Raw genomic sequence first — 23,363 nt, forward strand, 5'->3', positions numbered from 1 at the left:
GTCATGCTGCATGACACTAGATGCCACTAGAGTCCACAGAGACCTCAAATCAGCCATTCTCTCTGCCCACGGTTGGTGAATATGCAGAGTGTATGTGCGACACATATGTGTCTGTAAGCATGTGTGTGTGTAGGCCGGGTGAAAGCATTACACCCCACTGCTGTCCATTCTGTCTCTCTCGCTGTTGAGCAAAAAAAAACTACCCCACACATCCGAGCATTCATGAACAGATTTTCACAGAAGCAGATTGCAGATTTTTTTTTTTTTTCGCTCACCAAACTAAATCTTTCCAGTTAAATCTTCCCATATGGCTTCCAAACGATCTCGCCTCGTTCATTATTCACCACCAGCAGACAAAATGTGGCCCACATTCGAAGCAGTAGTTGCCACATTTGCAGAAGCATTATTACGGATGGCTGGCTTGATATAAAAGGACAGCAGGTCTATTCTCCAAATGGACTACTGCAAACTTGGCTGTCAAACCTGACATATGCATCATTTGCAGAGGCAATTGCAACTCTATTAGACATTGTGTTTTGCTCATTTGGTGGCAAAAAGAAGATTTGAAGTGTTTTCACCCTTGAAGCAAACTGTAACTTTGATCACGGCTGACATTTTTACACATTGTGTCCTCAGGCGACCAGCTTTTATAGCGGAAAGCTCGGGCCACCGTGAGTCGATGAGATGCGAGCATCCAGCGAGTTCCTGCTGGGTGTCGATATTATTATCTGAATGCAGTATGTAGAGCTATCTCCGTTACATTTATTTGACAGCTATAATTATTATATTATATATTCAAACTTGAAACATAAACATCAGTTTATAAAGTATGACCAAACAGAATCTAAAGAAGTTAAAATGTAACATTAAAATGTTTCTAGTAATGCTTTTACAATTATGATCCTATAATATAATTATGTCAGTGGTACATTTATGAGGTATACCTGTACAATCTATTGCAATTCAATTCAACAGCTCTGCCATTCATTTGACCTTTATAATGCTAGGTTTTTGATGATATTGTTGGAAATGTGTAAACTCAGTTACATGTTTATTATAGAAATCACAGTTAATGGTGGTGTTGTACTGGACTACATTACATTGAGAGGTGTTTCTCATCTTTTTGTCCTCCCTGTTTATTTACATGAGGGGGGCAGAATATTAGAAACACTTGATTATAATGCAGTCCAGCACAACACACCACTAACTATGACCTCAATGCTAACACTTATAAATTAACAAAAACTATGATTTTATGCTGTTAACCATCATAACAGTAGACTTTATGGCTGAACAGTTGTATTGTTGAGAGGAAAACATTTTTCAAAGGGGTCCCCTTGACCTCTGACCTCCAGATATGTGAATGAAAATAGGTTCTATGGGTACCCACGAGTCTCCCCTTTACAGACATGCCCACTTTACGATAATCACATTTTGGGGCAAGTAATAGCCAAGTCAGCACACTGACACACTGACAGCTGTTGTTGCATGTTGGGCTGCAGTTTGCCATGTTATGATTTGAGCATTTTTTTTATGCTTATGCAGTACCTGTGAGGGTTTCTGGACAATATTTGTTATTTTGTGTTGGTAATTTATTTCCAATAATAAATATATGTAGGCATATTTGTCTACTCCATGTTGATAAGAGTTTTAAATACTTGACAAATCTCCCTTTAAGGTTCATTTTGAATGGATAAAAAATGTGTGATTTATTTGCAATTAATCAACATTATCTTTGGACAATCATGCGATTAATCACAATTAAATATTTTAATCGATTGACAGCCCTAATAGCAATATAACATTTTGAAAGGGACCATTCCCATTTGCTTTTGATTCTTTAAGTTGATTTTGCTGTTAATACTTTTGCACATTTCCCTGGGTACAGAAGGCAGAACTTTTACTGGTAATGGACTACAGTGTGGGATTGCTGCATCCTTGATATAGTATGTTTTTATCTGTGCAGCCTGTTGTACGAGCACAGCACATATTGTTTGTCATCTGTAATTGTCTTTGAATTTGTCTCTTTGTACTCTCATCAAGTGGGACCGTATACCTTGTTTGTATCGATCCGGCTTTAATTAAAATGTGATTTTGTCTGGTGTGTGTGTGCGAGCAGCTCTCACAGGAAAGAGCACACACTCCTGCAGTATTATCTGACACTTGTCATGATCCCTCTATTTCCACCCTATTAAATATCTCATTCTTCTCCTCCCTTGCCTTTTCCTGCTTTTAATCTCTCTCTCTTCTTACATCCTTGACTTTAAGCCTTTTCCCTCCGTTCTGCTCTGCCAGTCTCTCTTCCTTCTTCTCTTCCTGCCCTGGGAGCCAATCTGCCACTGCACACACACACACACACACACACACACACACACACACACACACACACACACACACACACACACACTCTCTCTCTCTCCATCCCTTTATCCATCCCCTGTTAGTGTGCGTGTGTGTGTGTGTGTATGTGGGGGTATTATGGGTGGATGAACAGAAATGATGGATGGAGTGAGCGGAGGTGTTGATGGATTGAAGTGGCCTTTTCATGAACAAACCGTGACGTTGTTGGAAAACAGAAGTGATGCACTGGGGCTCTCCATAATTTCAGTCACATTCACATGTTTTCCATCCACTCCATAATTCATATTTACCTCTCAAATCAATATTTCAGCATGTATCTATTTGCATATTTGTCCTGCATTAGAGGGAAACAGATGCGTTTAGGTGTGAAATGTAACAGGGCATGTTTGTTGTTGTTCTTTCTCTCCGGAGTGATTCACGGAGTGTTATCATTTACAAATCAATGGGTACACTTAATTTATAATTCAGTGAATCAACATCCTGGCGATTTCATACTGAATCACTGATGCTCCGCTTGGCTCTTGGCTTGCGGCTTGTAGGTGGGAGGGAGACAGAGACAGAGAGAGAGAGTGTGAGAGTGAGAAGGAAGGAGGGGAGCTACAACCCCTGATGAAAAACAAGGCAATTGCAGGGAGGGAGATAGAGAGTCGGAGAGAGTGTGGGGAGGAAAAAAGGGAAAGCGAGAGCGAGAGAGAAAGAGAGGAGGAGCGCCGTGAGATGGAGTGAGGAAGCGTGAAAGGAGGGATGATAGAGAGAGGGGGGTCTCTCTGCCAAGAGCAGCCATTGAGAAAGGAAGAGAGGCAGGATGAGAAGGGAGTGTGAGTGTGCGTTGTAGCCGTCCAAACACGTGACAAGAAAGAGATACAGACTTCAGCATTACAGACGCGCCTGTTTCCACGACGACGACGGCAAACATGGGGGCTGTGGTGGGTACGCTGACCATGAACACCAAGACGAGGAGGCTGTCCAGGGGTGAGGGAATACACACACGCGCACACGCATGTGCACCTATAAACATAAACACAATGCGCGCACGCATATGGGCAGTGAAACTTTTAACGGTGTGTTTTAGTGTATCTTACACACACACGAACACACACACAGACATAAAACACTCCTGTGCAAATATACAGAGCACGTACGCGAGCTGCAGTGCAAAGATTAATAACTGCTGGTGTTTCAGGGAAGAGGACATAGTGTGTGTGTGTGTGTGTGTGTGTGTGTGTTTGTTTGTGTGAAAGAGACCAACAGGTGTTGCCAGAGGAAAAAGAGCATCTTTTTATTCCACAACAAAGTTTTAGTGCAGATGTGTGCGCGCGTGCATGTGTGTGCGCAGCCATGTGATTGTTGTTGAGCTTGTCTGTTTTTGACAGAGCAAACCGAGGGAGGAGAGTGAGAGACAGCTTCTTTGACTGTGTGTGTGGTTTTGTGTGTGTGTGTGTGTGCAGATGCAAGGCATTGACGCTGGTAAACACACGCATGTCGGAGGTATTTGTCAATCTGCTCACACACTGCTTTTCCGTCTTGCTGTTACCTTGGAAGCAAGGTAGCCATGGCAACAATAGATGTCAAATTTAGGATGGGAGGGGTTGGTGGGGGTGGGGGGTTGATGAGATTGGGGGTATTCCTAAGTAAGTCAAGGCCATGTGAAAGAGACAGAGAGAGAGATGCAGATAGGCAGATGTTTTTTGTATTTGTTTATGAAGACCTGTTGCCTGTGAGAGATGGTTAACTCCCTCGTTACTCATTCTAATAAAAACCTGTAAACCTCATTTACACAAATCCAACAAATCCAAGCTGCTCACATGAACGGGCACGCTGAGCACAGACCAGTGCCAGAGTGAGAATATCCCCTATTAATTGTGTGCAGTCATTTAAACTTATGTGTTGTGGCAGGCTATTATCGTTGTTTCAGTGCAAATTAGACCATACAGGATGTTTTCCAAGTGAGTGCGTATGGCTCGTTTCATCATTTGAATCAGCTTTTTTTTTCCACAAGCACGAAACAAATACCATTCCCCGTGGGTGATAAAAAAGCCAAGGCGTAAATTTGTTGCTATTTTGAATAATGAGGTGATCGTAGACTCACTCACATTGTGCAAACGTGTGAAATCTGACTCCTGTAAAAAAGAAAAACAAGCCTATTTCACCTCCACAAAATGCCCCGCAGAAACATGACAGAATGAGATGTAGAGCCGGGGCTATTTGGAGGTTGTTTGTAATTCTGGTGTTGAGCGTCTCTCCTCTTCTTTCTGCCGCTCTAACATGTTGGCTGTGTTGCAGGATTAGTGCAGCCGGGCTGGTGTTTGTGTGTGCAGCCGCCCTATTCTGTGGCGTTGCAGATAACTTGTTATCCGGGATCATGACACTGACAGCGACACAGAGAGGGAGACGATGCACGGCTGTAATATTGTGAGATTAGATTCCTACAATGATTGATCCTCTGAGCTCATCATCTCTCGCCGTGTTTGTGTCCTGCTCCTTCCTGAATATGTTCTGTTTTCATCACAGCTGCTTATTGTTCTCTCAACTTTATCTTCTGTTAAGTGCACTTTTGTTTCTCCCGACAGCCTCTCTTCGTCTGTAGTTCTCTCCCACCTGTTGTCGTGTCTGGCTGCTGTTTTCCTTCACAGATCTGTTGTTGTGGCCTCTGACAACTCATCTCTGCAGCAGCATTCTCACCTGGCATTTTCTCCCCTCCCTGGTGAATTTTTTATTTCTTCTTCAGGCCCTGTATCTCTGTCTTCCTCACTTACACCCTGCAGCAATGTTGTCTCCTTCTCTGTCACTCCTCTGCTTTCCCCCTCGTCTTTTGCTTTCTTTATGCTTCACTCCCTCCCCACTCCTCAACCTTTTCTTCTTTTTTCACATCTCTTCCATCTCACCCCGCTGCTTTCTCCTCTCCCTGTTGTTTACCCCTCTTTCCTCCCTCCCACTTCTTCTCCACGCGTGTTTCTCTTTATCTTGACTTCTAATATTCCCCGCCACGCTCTCTCACATGCCACCACCGCCACAATCTGGTCCTGGCGCCCTCATCTCCATACCTCTCTGCTCTCTTTTATGCCTCTATTCTTCCTCTCATTTGCTCCCTTTCTCCATCACCCACGCTCCCATTAGCTGGTGTGAGTGCTTATTAAGTCATCTCGTCATTCTCCTCTCTTGGCATCCAGCAGTGTGTGTGTGCAAGCCTTTGTGTGTGTTTGTGTACTTCTACAGAGTCTAGACATGTATTTACTCAAAAATCAATATTGGCATGCTGCTACCTACGTGTGTTTATGAGCTGGATTTGAGTCACCCTTCCCAAACAATCACACACTAATATGTGAGGAAGTGACAGTTTGCGTCTCCGCCTTACACACAAAGACTGCAGACACCCTCCAGCACTTCAGTCCTTACTCACAGGCTGAGGGATAGTAAGCAATCAGATATGTGTGAGCATGCAAGCATGGGATTGTATACGGTTTTATGCACACGGGTGCTTAATATTTTATCCGTGACCCCTGAAATAATGTTTGTTTTGTTGGAGGGTGTCCGACTGGATGCATGTGGCTCTCTACGTGTTGAAGCGTGTTTTCAAGCAGAGAATTTCATTGGACTTTCAGTGAACCACCCAAAGGCCACTCAGGCTCCATTGGTTTGGATGTTTACTGTGGAAAAACAATGCGTCCCGGAAAGAGAGCTTGAATTCACGCCGTGGAACGCGATTGTGTTGTGCATCTTTTTTTGCATGTCGTAAACAGGACTGTTGCAGTTTGAAATCTATTTTTAAGATACTTCCTCCACACCACCAGGGAGCCCAAGGCTAGCAGAGCTGCTACTCTTCTTGGAGAGCGCTCTCCGCCGTTAAAGAGGCCGGTGAGAGCGAGCCCTCTCCATCGCCGCCAGGACGGCAGATTAGGCTAATTCAGATTATGCAAATGACGCACTCTCTGGCAAGGATTACAGGACACTGTAGGAGAAGGAACGAGAGAAAGCATAGTGGAGATAGAGTGGCAGAGTGAGACGAGAGTTTGGAAGAGTGGGGAGCGATAAGAAATGGAGGAGAAAGGAGGATTCAGTGGGCAACAGAAGAAAGGAAGAGATGGAGGAGAAATGAGAGCTGACATTAAATATGAGAGCGAGCAGTAGTTAGAGGAAAGTTAGGAGTTAAATCCTGTTTCTGGGCTGGAGGAAGTGTTTTTCTGTAAGAGGTATTTTTTATGACAGGGTGCTGGCTGGGGAGTGACAGTCAGTCTTTTCTTTGCTGACAGTTCAGGTCACCGCTTAATACTCTAAACAAGCTCTGAAAGAAATGGGTTCAGGGTTTTGGTCGCTGTCAGACTCCATGTTGTATACTAGCTTGTGTAAGAGATGGAAGTGAAGCGCTCGAGGCGGCTTTTTAGGGCGGGTTTAATCTTGGTTTTCCTAACCTGCTAAATTTACAGATGTTTTTTGACACCAATCATGCAGGTTTCTAGCAATGCATTGTTTAGAAATAGTAAGAATGCCCTACAATTAGACCTTTGCTTACAACACTACAGTCAGATCCTAATTATTCATATTTTCAAAATTGAGAAAAACAGAATACTTGCTGTGCACTTGGAGCGGCAGAGGATAGCAGGAGCGAATCATCTATGAATGTTTTACTGAACAGGCCCAGTGGGTCAGGGGACTCCTAAACAGGAGCCTTATTTTGAAGTGGCTATTTACAACTTTTGTTTGCAAGTCAAAGGTCAAATGACCAGATCACATTTATTTTCCGCTGATCCCAGACTGCAACCTGCTGCTACCACTTTGATCACGAAAAGAAAATTCATGTTATCACATGGATAAGGTCCAAAAATGACATGTGCATATACGTGAATTCATGAAATGTGTTTCACTTGTTATATTTTACGTGACGTTTTCACATAAAAGAGATTTACATTTTATTTGTAAAAGAAAATGTCCAAAAACCAGCCCGTTTTTTTATCCTAGGGCATCAAATACAGACACTTTGCCACGGCCGTTGGCGTATGATACCGCCGCACAAGGCACCCTTTAGCGCTGGTATGCGACGCACTGGGATTACAATGTCTACCCGTTAGGGATGTGACAGTGAGGAAATTTTCCCACCGGTTAATAAACTTGTGACAACACCGGTGTTACCGATTACACCGGACATTTTACAAGAAAAGATGGTGGTCAATATGTGTGGTGGAGGCGGTGAGTATGTAATGTAATCGTTGTGTGCCCGACCACCGTGTAATACCGGTAACATAGACTATCGCGACAAGCCTACAACCCATCCGCGGCAACAGTAAACACTGCTGTGAACAAAATGCTGTGGTGACGTAGTTTAGAGAGCGAAAGAGGTGGATGGGTCCAACAAACACAGGGCTCTCATCCAGCAGACCGCTGTTCATATCCCGTACGTTAAGTTTCACTTTCACATTACAATCACATTTTCACTTTTCAAATGTAGTAATTTTAAACCCTCCATGTTGTTTTTTTCCTAAACTAAGTGTTTTTGTTGCCTAAACCTAAGCAAGTGTTTTTGTTTAATTCACAACATTAAGCACGTGTTTAATGCAACTGAAAAGTGACAGTATGTGACGATGAGTTGGGATGAGAACGACACGTGCCTATGTGTGAATTAATCACATGTGAAATGGTTTTCCACATGTCGTCTCTGTTTTGTTTTTAAAGTTCTTATTTCTAGTATCTTTAAATGTATATATTTTATCATTGCCCATTGCAGTGCATCTTTTGTATGAAATATGCTAAATAGATTACGTTTTATTACTATTATTATTATTATTATGTGATATGAATGTGAAATGTGTTTTGCATTTGATAAATGCACACATTCTTTTCACATGGGCATTGGTGTAAGTACTCAGGCAGGCTGTTCTCATACACCATTCGTAACTATACCTACGAAAAGTAATACACTGTAATTTGTATACATCTCACAAAATCAAATGCAATCTGGAGACCGGCGTTCGTACCTTGTGTGAAACCAGAAGTCAACGTTGATTTATTTGTCACGTAACTCCCGTTCTTAAGTAACTTCCTGTGTTATTTTTTACCCATACCACAATCTTTCCCTAAACCTAACAAAGTTGGTTCCTGTGAAGACTGAGGTTTATTTTGAAGAGACTGGAGCTTAAATTGACACATGCGTCAGACCACATTAAGCAATTTGAATCTGTTTGAAAGGTCATAACCTCCGTCACAAGTTTCCTTCACTATTCTCAGTATAGTATCCTTCAGAAGTTGTTTACTGTTTGTGGAAAGGAGTGTCAGTGTGGATAGACAAGGCAGGAAGCTTTCTCGTTCACCGTTTCTCTGCGTTACACCATGACAGAGACATTGCTGATTGGTCACAGTGAGAGACAGCTGAAGACATTATACACTTAATCATCCTTAACAAGTGATGTTTACACTACTGAGCATCTTTTAAACGTCTGGCAAATTAAATTAAACGCTACTCCTGCCACTGAATTTAATTTTACCCAGCACTGCCGCTTTAATCCCAGAACAGTAAATAAAGCAAACCTTCAATTGTCGACTCTGTGGGAAACCTCTTGATACAGCAGAGCCCCCTGCAGCCTGCGAGTCAGTGGCTACACCGCAGCTCGTTGGCCAATCACAGCTCCTTTTTACAGCCACACTAAAAGACTATGAATGAGCACCAGCTGGTCACAGTGCAGAGAGAAAATACTCCATGTTTATTTCACCATGTCGTGCTTTACATTTTAAGAACACGGCACATTTTATTTGACAAATGTGACATTTTGTTCTTATTTTCTGAGCTTCATGATGATATGATTAAACAAATCAGCTAAATCTGAAGTAGCACATGTAGTGCAATGTGCAACACATTTTTATGAGAAGCTCTGAGGCACACTGGTGTCCTCTGTTGTTAGTGACTGCTGCCCCCTGCTGGGACTCACAGGTTATAGCAGGTAATATACTGAATACTCTTCTCAGTCAGACACATTACAATACCCAAAGTGAATATAAGGTAAACATTTTAACTAATAGATCCCACCATTAAACTTCCCCAGGTGATTACTTACATTAAGACAATTATTTTTTGTATTACAAGTTTTCTGAAATTTTATGTTTAAATATGCAAATAATGCATTATCTTATTAAATATGAGCTAATTTGCATACATTTCCAGAGCAGAAATCTGAACATTAAATAAAGCCCGGTTCAAAATTATTGTTTTATTTTGTTGACATATTAGAGTCAAAGGGTTTTTACTGATGTTATTTTGATATATATCTTTGTATCACTCCATAAAAATACAGTCAACAGCCATAAAAAACCAAAACATTTTCGCCATGTTTTTAAGAATAAAATATTATATATATCAGGCTATAAATGAAATATGAACAAACCCCTCTGTAAAAACCTTAAGAACATAGATAGGAACGATTTTTTTGTGCATGTAAGTGCTAATGAAGTGGAGATTTCTGGCTCAGAGAGAGAAAAAACTCATTTTGAGAAAATGTTTTGAAAAATTTCATACATTTTGCAAGACACTACATGTGAATAGGGTCCTCATCCTCATCTGCAACCGCTTATCCCGTTAGGGGTCGCGGGGGGGCTGGAGCCGATCCCAGCCGACATTGGGCGAAGGCGGGGTACACCCTGGACAGGTCGCCAGTCCATCACAGGGCTGACACATAGAGACAGACAACCATTCACACTCACATTCACACCTACGGGCAATTTAGAGTCCACAATTAACCTAATCTGCATGTCTTTGGACTGTGGGAGGAAACCGGAGTACCCGGAGAAAACCCACGCTAACACGGGGAGAACATGCAAACTCCACACAGAAGGGTCCCAAGCCGGATTCGAACCTGCAACCCTCTAGCTGTGAGGCGCCAGTGCTAACCACTGCACCACAGGGTACAAATGATAATTAATAGATATCACCATGAAACTTCCCCAGTTGATTACTTACATTAAGACAATTATTATTTTTTGTATTACAAGTTTTCTGAAATTTTGTGCTGAGCTAAGCAATTTGGAGCAAATCTGATTTAAAAAAAGTTGTTTTTATAAAACGATCGCTAATCTGAAAAAAAATAATGTGCCTTTGTGTCCTCCGATGCTCCTAATGGCATCTGCAAGATTTCACAGACCGGAGGAAAACAACCAATCAGAGCCGAGCTAGAGCCTGCCGTCTCTGAGCAGCTGTCAATAACTCGCAACCTCTGATCAAACGGTCAAATTATGCAGCGCTGATCAAATATGAATCAATATTCTGTTACTGTAATGCCTATTTCTCGACTCCAATGTTTTCAGAAACATCTTGTTGTGTATTGTTTAGCTGTAAAATGAGAAAGTGTGCTCCGGCTGGTGGGCGGTGCTTGGTATTTCCTCAACTGATCTCAACATGGCTGCCGGGTCACAAACTTTCTCATTTCACAGCTAAACAGTAAACTACAATATGTTTCTGAAAACATTTGAGGCGAGAAATCATTTGTATTCAATCATATTTGATCAGCGCTGCCTAGTTTGACCGTTTGATCGAAGTTAGCGAGTGATTGACAGCTGCCTCCGTTGAATGAACAGCCAATAGGAACTCTCTCTCTCTCTGAAATGACCTGTGATTGGCCAAAGTCTTCCGTGACGGGCTAGATCTTTTAAAGCCTGAAAACAGAACCATGAGGAGGTGCAGAAGTCTAGTTGTCTCTCAGAACACTTGAATTACAATATGCTGAAAGGCTATTATGGATTTTTTGCCCAATGATGCCAAAAACATTCTGACTACTGAAGCTTTAATGTTTAATATGCAAATGAGGCATTATCTAATACTAACTTTTAGTGAATTTGGAAGAAATCTACAGACGCAAATAGACAAATGAGTCTGCATGACGACATGTTATGGAAGCAAAGCAGCCCAAAGTCTTGAAATTAACCAGTGCATGAAAAAAGAATGTTTTAACCCGTAGAGTGTCTCGCCTTAAGACATATAAGGGTTGATGGATCCTGTTGTCTCACTGGGTGGCTTCATAATTACTGGTTTAGATTAAGTGTTGTTTACTTTGCAGCGTAAGTCATTTTAAAAGGAGAAAAGTCACTTTAAGCCTTCTGTTGTTCGGGGATGACTGTGTGTCTTAATGGGGCCAATTAATTAATAGCTGATCTGCTCGTGAACACACACACACACACACGTGCACAGACACAAAACAAACACACACAGTCGTACAGTTGAACGTGAGTTTATCATTGTTATAGTGAGCTCAGGTCGGACCCTCAAGTTAGAGCAGCGTTCCCAGAGTGGGAAGGACACGGTGACTGTAACAGAAGGGGGGGGACAGAGGGAGAGTTAGTGGGATGGAGCGAAGGTCAGGATAAGAGAGGGAGACGCCCCAGGGAGACGCGAGACAGGGGGATAAAAAGACAGAGACAGGGGGAGGCAGGCGAGAGCTGGTCTCACTGTAGGAGAAGAAGGCAGGATGGATAGAAAGATTAAAGGCATGAGAGAGAGAGAAGTGGTAGCCAGCTGTAGTCAGAAGATATAGCAAGTCCAAGTTTAAAAGTTTAGAATAACAAGTAAAGGAGGTGAGTGAAAATGGAAAGAGAGGAGCAGAGTGAGAACAGCTGGCACGCCATAGCCGTCATTCTTCTGTGCTGTGGGGCCGTTAAAATGCTGCACCTAATGGGAGTCATCACTGTAGAGGGTGAGTCAGTACTACTACCACTACTACTATCACTGTGTAGGAGGCTGTGTTTTCACTACTGTCTGTCTGGGAGCAAGTTGTTGACATAACAAAAAAGATGTGGATTATTTATGTGGGAATGTTAGAGATGTGAGAGACTTAGACTACTTGTGTTCAGCTGCTACTTTGTGAGAAAATCAAAGGAATAAATATACATGAGCAGTGAATAAATGTTAGAAGCTGCAGACTGACTGACTGCATGTATTGTAATGAAGTCTGAGCCATTAACTACTCATAGTAAAAGCTTGCTGTAGAGAGCTTGTATATTGGTTTTTCTGCTGATTTTGATATTGTAAACCTCCCTTACTCAGTAAACATTGCTGAATACAGTTACAACTATCTGAAAGCTTAACTAAAGTTAACACTGATAATAGATACTGTAAGTTATAACAAATGACATCACTTATGTTCATATCACTTTATTTCTTTGGATTTTTTCCACAGCTTGTATTTTACAAATCTTAAGTTGTTAATGTCTTCATGTATGGATACTATCTAACCAGTGATTATAATGTACTGCATATACACATTTGTTGTCATCATATTATCATAATGTTGCATTTATTGCATAAATTCACCATTTTTTACTGCATGTATATCTTATTTTTGTACATGAGTTCAGTGTTTAATATCTGAGAAAAATGAGTGGAGGTGTAGAAAACATTTTTAAATAGAGCTTGGTAATATAATGATATATATCGTCAAATTGATATAAAAATGTCTATTGCATATATTTTTCTATGTCATTTTTATCGCGATATTGGCTATGCTTCTATTTATTTATTTTTTCCCTATAATTTCACATAAAACTGCTATGTTAATTTTGCACTCAAGTTCTTGAAATGAGAAAATACTTTTCATTTGTCAAGTATTTATTTCACACAGGAGTATACAAAAATAGGCTTTACCATGTGGTTATTTCATATAGACTATTTATTTATTGAATTACCAGAAAACATGCTATATCATGATTTATAGAGTACTATAGAGATATGATATTGATTTTGGCCATATATCGCCCAGCCTACTTTTGATTACTGAATACCGAACTGACCAACTGATGCTGACTCTCACACAACTGTACATTGTACTTTGAGATGGGACGTCCTGAGCTGTGGTAGCTTTTAGTGTAAGCATGAAGTGTGACGGTGACTGTGAAGGTACCATCGAGGCTTTAACATGGACAATAGAGTCGCAGTAAAGCCTTTCAGAGGAGAGCATATTCTCTAACTGTGTAGGTGCATGAATACTGATTCCGGTTTATAGTAGGCGCTGGTGTGATGTTTTTTTTTTACAAGAATATGTGCACGTGTATCACACTTTTTTGGTATGTGTCTATGCTGTGGTGTGTGTGTGTGTGTGTGTGTAATTATGCAGTATACAGCAGGCTATACCTGCACTGGGAATTACGTGTGAATAACCTCACCTTCATGAGTGTGAACCTCCACCCTAATGTGACACTGAGAAACACCGAACTGCCTGATTGATGAAACGAATGGCCTTCAGGGGATTGTGTGAGCGTGAGCGTGTGTGTGTGTGTGTGTGTGTGTGTGTGTGTGAGTGTGAGTGTGAGGTAGGGGAAAGGAGCTATATAAAGAGAGACTGCTTAGCAACTCAACAGAAGTTATACAAAGTCATGATGTAATAATGCACCCACAATGTAGAAAATTAGTGGGCACAGTGTAATAAGTTCTTAACATAATAACGATTATTGTATTTTATGTGAGCTACTGCAGTTTACAATTAGTTGTATTTTTCTTTTTTGCAATATAATCGCATCACGATCTCATCATTTTAGAGTACATACAGTGCCATATTGGATTACAGGGATGTAACATCTTGATTGGCATTTAAATTTAAACCCACTTTTGCTCTTAAAGGAACAGTGTGTAGCATTTCAGGGGATCTATTAGCAGAAATGGAATATAATATTCATATCTATGTTTTCATTAGTTTATAATCACCTGAAACTAAGAAGAGTTGTGTTTTTGTTAGCTTGGCATGAGCCGTTCATATCTACATATAGGGAGCGGGTCCTCTTCACAGAGTCCGCCATGTTGCTCCGCCATGTTCCTACAGTAGCCCAGAACGACAAACCAAACATTGGCTCGTTTTGACGTTACCGGAAAGGCCACTGTAGTTCTCCAACACGCTTGTGAAACTGTGGTTACGTGAGCTGCAGAGTGCAGCCGCTGTCTGACTTCTGTTGCTCCTAAACTAGTGTTATTATGTAAAGAATGACCTCTGAGCGAGGCGAACGGCGTTACCACAGTTTTAGAAAGGGTGGAGTGAGCGGAGGGGTACTCAGCTGGTTGCAATCTGCAACCACACCACTAGATGCTGCCAAACCCTACACACTGTCCCTTTAATTCATGACAGCAGCACTTCTATGCAGTTGTTTACATGAAAAAGTCTGCTGATGTATGAAATGGGAACACTGGACTGTTGACTGAGGTTTAATTTAGCAGTGAGATGAAGTTGTCTTTGCACAGTAAAACTGTTACCGATGATTCTCTGAGAGAATAGATTTGAAGAGGTAACGGTGTAATGAAGCTTTACAGAGCACTAATGGCTTCGCCACACAGATGAAAATTTTTTTCTATTTCAAGACTGTTGATGTTTCAAAATGTGGAGTGCCAAGGACAGTGTGAACACTGTGACACTTCATTAAAGCAGTACAGGAGCTCTTAGAAACGCTTTAGCTCACTCTTTGTATCTGCGTCAGACAGTATGACTCTACCAGCTCCCATTCAAACCACTGTCTGCTTACATCCTCTGATAATCTGTTTACTGATGACTGTAATTTGCATGTAAATGCTAAAAAGAGAGAGGAAGTTGTTCTTGATCACCAAGCCATCCTTTGGATGGGAAGTTAGCTCTTATACATAATTAGAGGTCTACACAGGCAGCAATTTAGACTGACATCCTCCAAAACATCACTCATCACATGATTTTTAACAAAATATAATGAATCAGGAGGAACAAAATGTACCATCTTATTGGGTTTTTTTGTCTAGCATTTTACTACTGCACATTATGGCCACTTTATCACATTCTAATTTTTATGACTATTTCTATTAAATTATGCACAGTTATAATATTATGCATAATTATTACATTGTAGATTACTTCAGGGAGTAGCTATGTGTGCGCTTGTGCAAATGTGTAGATGACTGTGCTGTACACAGTCACATTATGGGGTTTTGCCTTCCTTTTGGGGACAAAATGCACGTCCCCATAACGAAAATCATTACATTTTAGGGTGAAGACTTGGTTTAGGGTTAGGTTAAAGTTAGGTTTGGGCAAGTAACGGTTATAGGGTCTCCAGGAAATTAATGTAAGTCAATGTAATGTCCTCTAAAGTGATGGAAACACAACGAGAGTGTGTATGTGTTGCTTCAGAGTCAATGGTTTGTCCTCTCTCCCCCCTACCCTCTGGCGAGGAGAGTAATGAGTTGTTAATGATCGGGCCGGTGAGAGGAGGAGGAGCATGGAGCTGTTAGACTGACCTCTACCTCTCCTCCTCTCCTCTTCTCTCCTCTCCCCTCCTTCGTCTTATTATTTCTGCCTTTTCCAGTGGATTAGAAAATATTTCAAATTAAGGATTATTTCACTCTCACTTTGTCCACTCCCTTCTTTTCTATGGGTTATCTCTCCTTCCTTCCTTTCTTTTGCTTTCTCACTCTTTCATTGAATGTTCTGTATGAGTGAGGAATATTGCTTTATTTGTTTTCCTCTTGTGTTTCTGGAGACAAAAATGACGATGACTTGGAGATGACCATGGTGTGCCATCGACCGGAGGGCCTCGACCAGCTAGAAGCTATAACCAACTTCAGCAAAAGAGAGCTCCAAGTGCTCTACCGGGGCTTTAAGAATGTAAGTGACTGTACAGGTGCACTTCAATACCTCCACACATACACACACATATTTACTGAACAGCTTGAATCATTCATTGTCCTCCTGGCTTGCGCAGTAGCCCATCTTAGACCTACATCACCCCCAATATAGTGTACGGGTTGAAGTCCAGACAGACATGGAGGGATCCAACATGACCTGTGTGATAGATTCATTAGGACTCCTGGTGAAATCTATCATCCCTGTCTATAAACTGAGCTAATAAGAGGTACATAACAACAATTGAAGCAGGTGCTTCTACAACAGCATATAACATTGCTAAAGACTCTCTTAGACACTCTAATCGAATGGATCATTTTGCATGTGACGGCTCAAACGATGAAAGAATGTTTAGAAGTTGTGAACAGGACGGCAGTTTCACTGAGAATCAACTCATCAGTTTTGATCAGCAAGACGTGTGCAAGTGGTTATTGGGCCAAATTATAGACAATTGTACTGACTCTTTTGCACAGATGGCCAAAACACGTGCAACTTGCTTGGATGAATGAGAAATTCAAATCTACAAACTAATTGTTCAGAGATTTGAGTTTATTGCTTTGAAAAACTAATTCTCATTCAAGAATTGAGCCAAAGCGAATGAGAAAAATTGCAAAGCTCAATAGTGACATCCTAGACAGACGGTCAGAGTTTGCAACTGCAGTCTGCTGGTGATATTATAAGGACTGCCCTCTCTTTGTCAATTAGTCAAATAAGATTTCTTCATTTGATTAGTCGTTTTTCTCATGCTGAATGACTTATTTCTAAGAAAATTATGAGCACATTTCTGGTAAACACAAGATTTAAAGTGGTGCTTTAGTGTGATTCTTTGTGGAGAAACTCAGTTTCATAGATCTGTCGATTAAATCAACTAATCGATTAGACAGCCCTAGATATTCGAAAATAACAAACCACAAACTGGTAATATTTAAAACTATAATATAGAGGTTTAACCAATAGCCAGTCTCCCATCAACTTTGTCTAATCCTTTAATTAAATCCATCACACTCTCTCCATCCATGGGTGTCAAACATATGGCCCAAGGGCCAGAACCGGCCCGCCAAAGGGTCCAGTTCGGCCCACTGGATGACTTTACAATGTATGAAATTCATTAATTCTAATCTTTCAATAAAATGCACTGATGTTTCTATTTGTCCACTGGGGGTCACGCTGTCCTAATGAGAGTAGCAGGCCCTATGCTGGATACGATATTATAGATCTATAGATTACATCACACAACACTGTCAAGCGTAGGCTGCTGTTCATTCAGGATCTGCTGGTGGAAAATGTCTTTGTCAAAATGGAGAAAAGTGGACACATACTTTTTCTATTTTTTTTTTAGTACATACTGCAGCTGTCCTTACAAAGTACACAGGAAGCATGCATACATTGGGACATACTACTTCTTCATATCATTGCTCCTTGAACTTTGACCCTGTTGTTCATACTGTATATCCGGTGCGGTGAGGATTGTGGGTCAGAATAGCCAGAAAAGCATGCTGGCTTGCATACTGCAAAATGCAGCAGGATGTAGTAGGACATCCTGGTATTTTTGGCACACTGCATTTGACATACGATATATTGGGACATACTAAATCTTTTTCTGGTATACTAAATAGTATTGTAGTACAGTATGGGCATTGGAACACACAGAGAGCGTTCATCTCAGGCTGTTTATCATCTGTTTTGTAAATGGATTGTTCATTGTTAATGAAGAAAGAAATGGAAACATTTGTTATTTATAGGTTATTAGGCAATGGTTTTACTGGTCCAGCCCACTTGAGATCAAATTGGGCTGTATGTGGCCCATGAACTAAAATGAGTGTTAAACCCTCCATCAACCTCTGTCCACCTCTATTTGATGTCCCTCAGGTTGCTATGTGTAGTCTACATCTCCTAACCATCGCTTTCTGCCTTTCTCTCTCTTTCCAGGAGTGTCCAAGTGGCATCGTGAATGAGGAGACTTTCAAGCAAATATACTCCCAGTTCTTCCCACATGGAGGTAAAGAGAGAGTGTGTGTTAATAGTCTATATCTGTATTGTTTCCACCCAGCGCACTGACGAGCGTTTTCTTCTTCCTCCTGCAGACGCCAGCACCTACGCACATTACCTGTTCAACGCATTTGACACAGCAAACAGCGGCTCCATAAAGTTTGAGGTTTGCTTGATTCTTCCTGTTCAAACAATATTCTTGTTTTTTAGTTTCCAAACTAGCTCTCCTTTTCATTCTGTCCTCTTTTTTTTGTCTCCATCAGGACTTTGTAACAGCTCTGTCCATCCTGCTGAGGGGCTCCATCACTGAGAAGCTACAGTGGACCTTCAACCTTTACGATATCAACAGAGATGGATACATCAACAAAGAGGTGTGTGCTTGTGTATGTGTGCATGCCTTCAACCTGTTTCCACTGTGCGGTCGTATGCACACTGTGTTTGTATTTTTATGTTAATCTCACTCGTCTCGTTTCTGTGTTTCTGTTTCATAGGAGATGACAGACATCGTCAGAGCGATATACGACATGATGGGGAAGTACACTTACCCAGTCTTGAAAAACGACGCACCCAGACAGCATGTGGACGCCTTCTTTCAGGTAACAACATCTGAGTCCTTTATTTAAGTCGAATAAAAATGCAGCAACACAATTATTGATGAGTGATTGACCCAACAAGGATGCATCAGTCAAACGCATGCTTTACATTTACGGAAGCAGGAACAGCAGAAGAAAACTGGGTAGTTAGCATGAGCAGTGATATCCATCATGGTAAATAAAAGAGTAAATAAATTAGTGAAAATAATCTAAACTTGCCAAAGCAAAAATCCAAGAAAAAAGACATCTTGGGTCCGGTCACTCTGACTAGTAGCTGATGATCTCTGAGAAGTGCTGCAGTGTTTCTGCAGTCGAGCGCTGAGAATGACACGATGACAGTGATCTCACAGAACAGGCTGATTTTAGTAGGGCATCTATTTATTTACAAACTCATTTGTATCTTTTAATTAATATCCCTGACACCCCTTTGACCAATGGATTAACGGTATATCTGCTGCTCTCCACAGAAAATGGACAAAAACAGAGACGGTGTGGTCACGCTGGATGAATTCATCCTCTCATGTCAAGAGGTACTCTTTTCTTTTTTGCTTTAAAGGAGACCTATTGTGCTCATGTTCAGGTGCATACTTGTATTTGGGGTTTCTACTAGATGTTTGCATGCTTTAATGTAAAAAGAAAAAAAAGAAAAATGCTTAATTTTTCTCATACCAGCTGTGAAACACTGTGTTTGAGTGCCTGCCCCTGATTGGTCAGCTGGCCCACTCTGTTGTGATTGGTCAACCAAACCAAACTCTTAGGACTCCACTCCAGCTCCGCTCTAACTAGCTTTGCTTGAGGACGTGCCAGCCTAGCTGCTAGGCAGGTATTATGCAAATGTGTTGCTTGGTGACATCACCACGTTACAGAAGAAAAGGCGGGACTTCAGGCAAGGCGCAGTGCTTCTGTGGGGGGGAGTAACTCCCTTTGGCCTGGACTTTGGGCTTTGTAACTTTGCAGACCTTTTACATCCACAAAAAACTATATAACATAATAAAGGAAAGAGAAAAAGCACAAAAGATCCTCTTTAAAGTTCACTTCTCACTTACATATTCCTGAGGATCCCTTTAAATCAATGAAATAGACCTTTTTCACTGAAGACATTTTGACGTCACAGTAGGAAAAGCGCATGTGTGAATGGTTAAATTAAAGGTGGCTGAATTCCATTTATAGAACAGAGTCATTGTTAATGTTATTAGTAACACCTGTACTTTTCCTACTGTGAGAGACAAAAAGTCAAACTATTTTAAATGCTATTTACAAAAGGCTTTGTTTCCTCAGAGTCTTTGCTCATCTTGCTCCTCTTCAGGTCCCACTATATCGGCTATTAATTATGGTCTTTGCTGCATTTTACATCAGTGTGTTTGTTCGTCTGCAGAGGGATCACTGACCAACATTTTACAGGCTTTTACTGCCCCCTAGTGGCCAGTAAACTGAATTAAATGGTGATTGTGTGGATGACTTTCTCCTCACACTCAGCTTCTCAATTTCCCATCTTCTTTGCACAGGATGAAAACATCATGAGGTCTCTACAGCTCTTTGAAAACGTCATCTAAACAACAAAATAGAGGGAGACGGAGCAACAGACGAAAGCACAGAGCGGGAGAAGAGAAAAGAACAAAGAAGGAGGAGAAGGAGTGATGAACATGCAAGAGAAAAGGAGCCTGTCATTGAAACGAAACATGGACGTTGTCGCTTTGGGTGGTACGGTTGCCTCAAAACATGACGGAAGGCATCTCGCTGTAACAAATCCATGGCGGCAAATGTTTTTGGAACACATCCTTTGGACTTCAACCCTTCATTTGACCTCTCTGTAACCATTTACCTCGTCTCCATCTCCCTCGTTTGTTGCTGTCATTAACTATCAACTCAGACTGTGTTTATTTCATGGCATTGTGTAAATACTGATTCTCTCCCATTTGGTCTTTTCTGAAACGTGTAAATTGAACCACATCATCAAGCAGGACTGGAATTCCCAAAAGCAGCTTAGCGGTGAGATCAACCCAACGCATACTTTGTGCATCGGAGACTTAAATAACAGCTGTTTTCATCATGAATTTCTGTGTCAATACATCAAACGTGAGCAATATTGTGAAGCATGCAAGACAAGAGGCCTATATGGCATATTTAACGTATAAACTTGGTGGCAAATATACTCAGCTAAGTGCATACATATGGGAAGAAGGTCTGGGTGTAGCATCTCACAGAGCCACCTCATCTGGTTTCCGACTATATTCAAGTCTGTAAAGGTTTGCAGAATTTGACCTCAGCCAAGCTTGCAGTCTTACGTCTCGTGACAGCTTGCAGCAGTCCTCTTTTGCACCTACTGTGTGTGTTCCAGTGGTGTCAGTCAGCGTTTCAATGTAATGCGACTGTAGATATTTAACTGTTGTATTTGTGGAATCATTCGTGTGTCTCGTCTGCGTGTTTCTGACTCTGACTATCTGTCTGTCTTTCTGTCAAACTGGATAAATATTCTACCTGACGCTCATTGTTAAATAAAGAGTCCATTTAGAGGTTACAGAGTGACACAGTGGACGTGCATATGTGTGTGTGTGTGTGTGTGTGTGTGTGTGTGTGAGTGTGTGTGGTGTCCTGATGTTAAGTTTGCCTGAATATCAGTGTAATTTTTTTAGCATGTAGCTCATTCGTGTTTCTGCCAGAGAGGAGTCTTCAGTTCTGTCTGTTTAAAAATGTCGACCAACCTTTCACTGTGAGGGAGAGACAGGGGAGGAGAGCTAAAAGGATAGGACAGACGACGAGAGAGACCTTGTCACTGATTCTGAAGGAATGGAAGCCATGTTTCAAACAAAGAGCCATCGTTTTTGAAGATTGAGCAGGACAAAAATGCAGATTTAGAAATGATTTTCTGTCATGCCCACTCACTGTGCTACCAATAAAATATCCTTGCTGAGACGCGTTCATCTCAAATGTACCCATCCAGATAGACTGACAGACAGGAAGACAAACAGCTTACAACTGTCAGAATGAAACAATGTGTGTATTGAAATAGTGTATAAAATCATTATATTTATCAATAAACTTTTCAAGAAACAACACAAATTCATGTCTGCTATATTTTACCTCCATAATTGTTCTTTTTTTTTTATAGCTTACAATTATTGTGTATTAAAACCATGTTTTTTATGGTGCATCATAAAGAGCACGAGCAAAAAGGGTCACAAGAACAGTTTATATTGTTATTTACACATATACAATGAAAGTACAAAAAGAGTTGTACATCTGTGCCTCGATCCCAGAGGACACACAAATAAAGCGTGATAATGTGCATATGAAAAAACGTCACCACCGTCACTGAACATGCATCACTCCCTTTATTACCCAACTTACAGCCTCTTTCATATTTTCTTCACTTCTCTCCCCTCTAATCCTGACATCTATTCTCCCTTTTTATTACTGCGCACAAAAGCATTTCTCTCCCATATAGTGGAACATTTTGGGCATACTTTTCTTGGTTTTCTATGGTGGTGCACAACACCTGTGCATTGTAGTTGGAGTTGGTACATTTATAAATGAGATTGGAAGAAAGTTGAAGCACCAGAACAATTTTTTAAAAATGTCTGAACCAGCTTTTATCTGCATTTTGTGTATTTTGATAAAACAGACACATTTTTACGTAACTATTGTATATGTGTTAGACACAATTGTACCTAAAGGTCAATTTAAAACCATGTTCCACTATTTATTGTAACTGTTTTTAACTGGTTGTTTGTTTTCTCTGTAATTATTTTCTTGTGTGTATTTATTTTTGTTTTAATTGAGCCATGCCCTCAATGATTCTTCAAGATTTATATAAAGATTGTATGAATGTAAGTCTTGCCTTTATATGGCTGCAGGGTGTTCTTCACCTTAAAAAAACAGGGCCAACCCTTTCAAAGTTTTGCAAAGTCTGTTTCAGAATAAGGATGGTTGCATTAAGAGAAAACACTGTGGAGAATTAACTGCCTCCTTCAGGTCTATGGGGTAAATTTCTTTCTCCCTCTTATTCTAATAAACAAGAGGATAATCACAGGGTGACGAGAATTTTTAAAGTCAAGTTTTCCTGTTTGGATTTGCAAAAGTCTCACGGTCCCAAGATTTATTCCAAAGAAAGTTCTGCTTCAAGACAAACACTCACCATCATTTCATCAGGTCCATTTTCTCCACTCACATGGCTGTTCTTCAGTTTGTTTTTTTATCCATTGCATGGATCAAAGTAAGTCCCACTGTCCTCATGTAGGCCTAATTGAATGTATTTATCCTCCCAGGGATAATAGCTGCTGCTTATTGGTTGCAGTGTCTACTCCCTCTCCTCGGCCCAGGGCTGCAGGTTCTGCAGGGCGTACAGGGAGGAGTTATGAGCACACAGAGGATCCGACACCGCTGATTCGCTGAGAGACTTCTGGAGGGCGGACTGCTGCAGCTGCAGGATGAGCCGGTTGGCCTGCTGACGCTCCGCCTCCCTCTCCTCGGCTGTCTGTCTCCTGATGACAAAAAAAACCCATTAGATAAATAACATTAATACAAATAAATGAATAGATAAATAAAAAAAGTGATCTTGTGTAAGATTAAAGGACAGAAAAAAGGTTATAATGGGTAAAATTCCCCCCAAAACAGCAGAGATAAATCATTAGAATAAAATGGTGTCTAGCGTTGAAAGGATGTAAAGGTTTGTCTCAAGAATGAACAATTAGTCAAATTAAAAATAAATAAATACAATGATTCACTTGCTGTACCTCAATAGCATAATTGGTAAATTACTCTACTTAATATTAATATGTAATTGTAATTCAATTCAATTCAAACTTTATTGCAGACTCAA

At 40.9% G+C, this 23,363-nt stretch overlaps 2 protein-coding genes across 6 annotated transcripts in view; one reads left to right on the plus strand and one right to left on the minus strand.

The window, feature by feature from the left end:
- Positions 1-21,587, plus strand: part of kcnip1a (Kv channel interacting protein 1 a) — a 48,937-nt gene extending 27,350 nt beyond the window's left edge. The window contains exons 1-8 of one of the 4 annotated variants that reach the window (XM_074648820.1): positions 3,001-3,332; positions 15,816-15,944; positions 17,892-17,961; positions 18,047-18,117; positions 18,215-18,322; positions 18,443-18,547; positions 19,012-19,074; positions 20,050-21,514. In XM_074648820.1, coding sequence (XP_074504921.1) covers positions 3,276-3,332; positions 15,816-15,944; positions 17,892-17,961; positions 18,047-18,117; positions 18,215-18,322; positions 18,443-18,547; positions 19,012-19,074; positions 20,050-20,097 — 651 coding nt within the window. In that variant the 5' untranslated portion in view covers positions 3,001-3,275 and the 3' untranslated portion in view covers positions 20,098-21,514. Of the gene's footprint in view, positions 1-3,000; positions 3,334-15,815; positions 15,945-17,891; positions 17,962-18,046; positions 18,118-18,214; positions 18,323-18,442; positions 18,548-19,011; positions 19,075-20,049 lie in introns of those variants that run through there. The other 3 variants (XM_074648821.1, XM_074648818.1, XM_074648819.1) reach the window with 3 other exon arrangements.
- The window catches only part of tlx3a (T cell leukemia homeobox 3a), an 11,702-nt gene continuing 7,041 nt past the window's right edge, over positions 18,703-23,363 (minus strand). Inside the window, exons 3-4 of one of the 2 annotated variants that reach the window (XR_012595606.1) lie at positions 22,680-23,025; positions 18,703-18,862 (exon numbers count right to left, since the gene is read on the minus strand). Coding sequence is in view for 1 of the 2 variants with exons in the window: in XM_074648816.1 (XP_074504917.1) it covers positions 22,842-23,025 (184 nt within the window). In the remaining variant the exon portion in view is untranslated. Of the gene's footprint in view, positions 18,863-21,702; positions 23,026-23,363 lie in introns of those variants that run through there. The other variant, XM_074648816.1, reaches the window with a different exon arrangement.

Source organism: Sebastes fasciatus, chromosome 10 (genome assembly GCF_043250625.1).
Source record: "Sebastes fasciatus isolate fSebFas1 chromosome 10, fSebFas1.pri, whole genome shotgun sequence".
NCBI classification, from domain to species: domain Eukaryota; kingdom Metazoa; phylum Chordata; class Actinopteri; order Perciformes; family Sebastidae; genus Sebastes; species Sebastes fasciatus.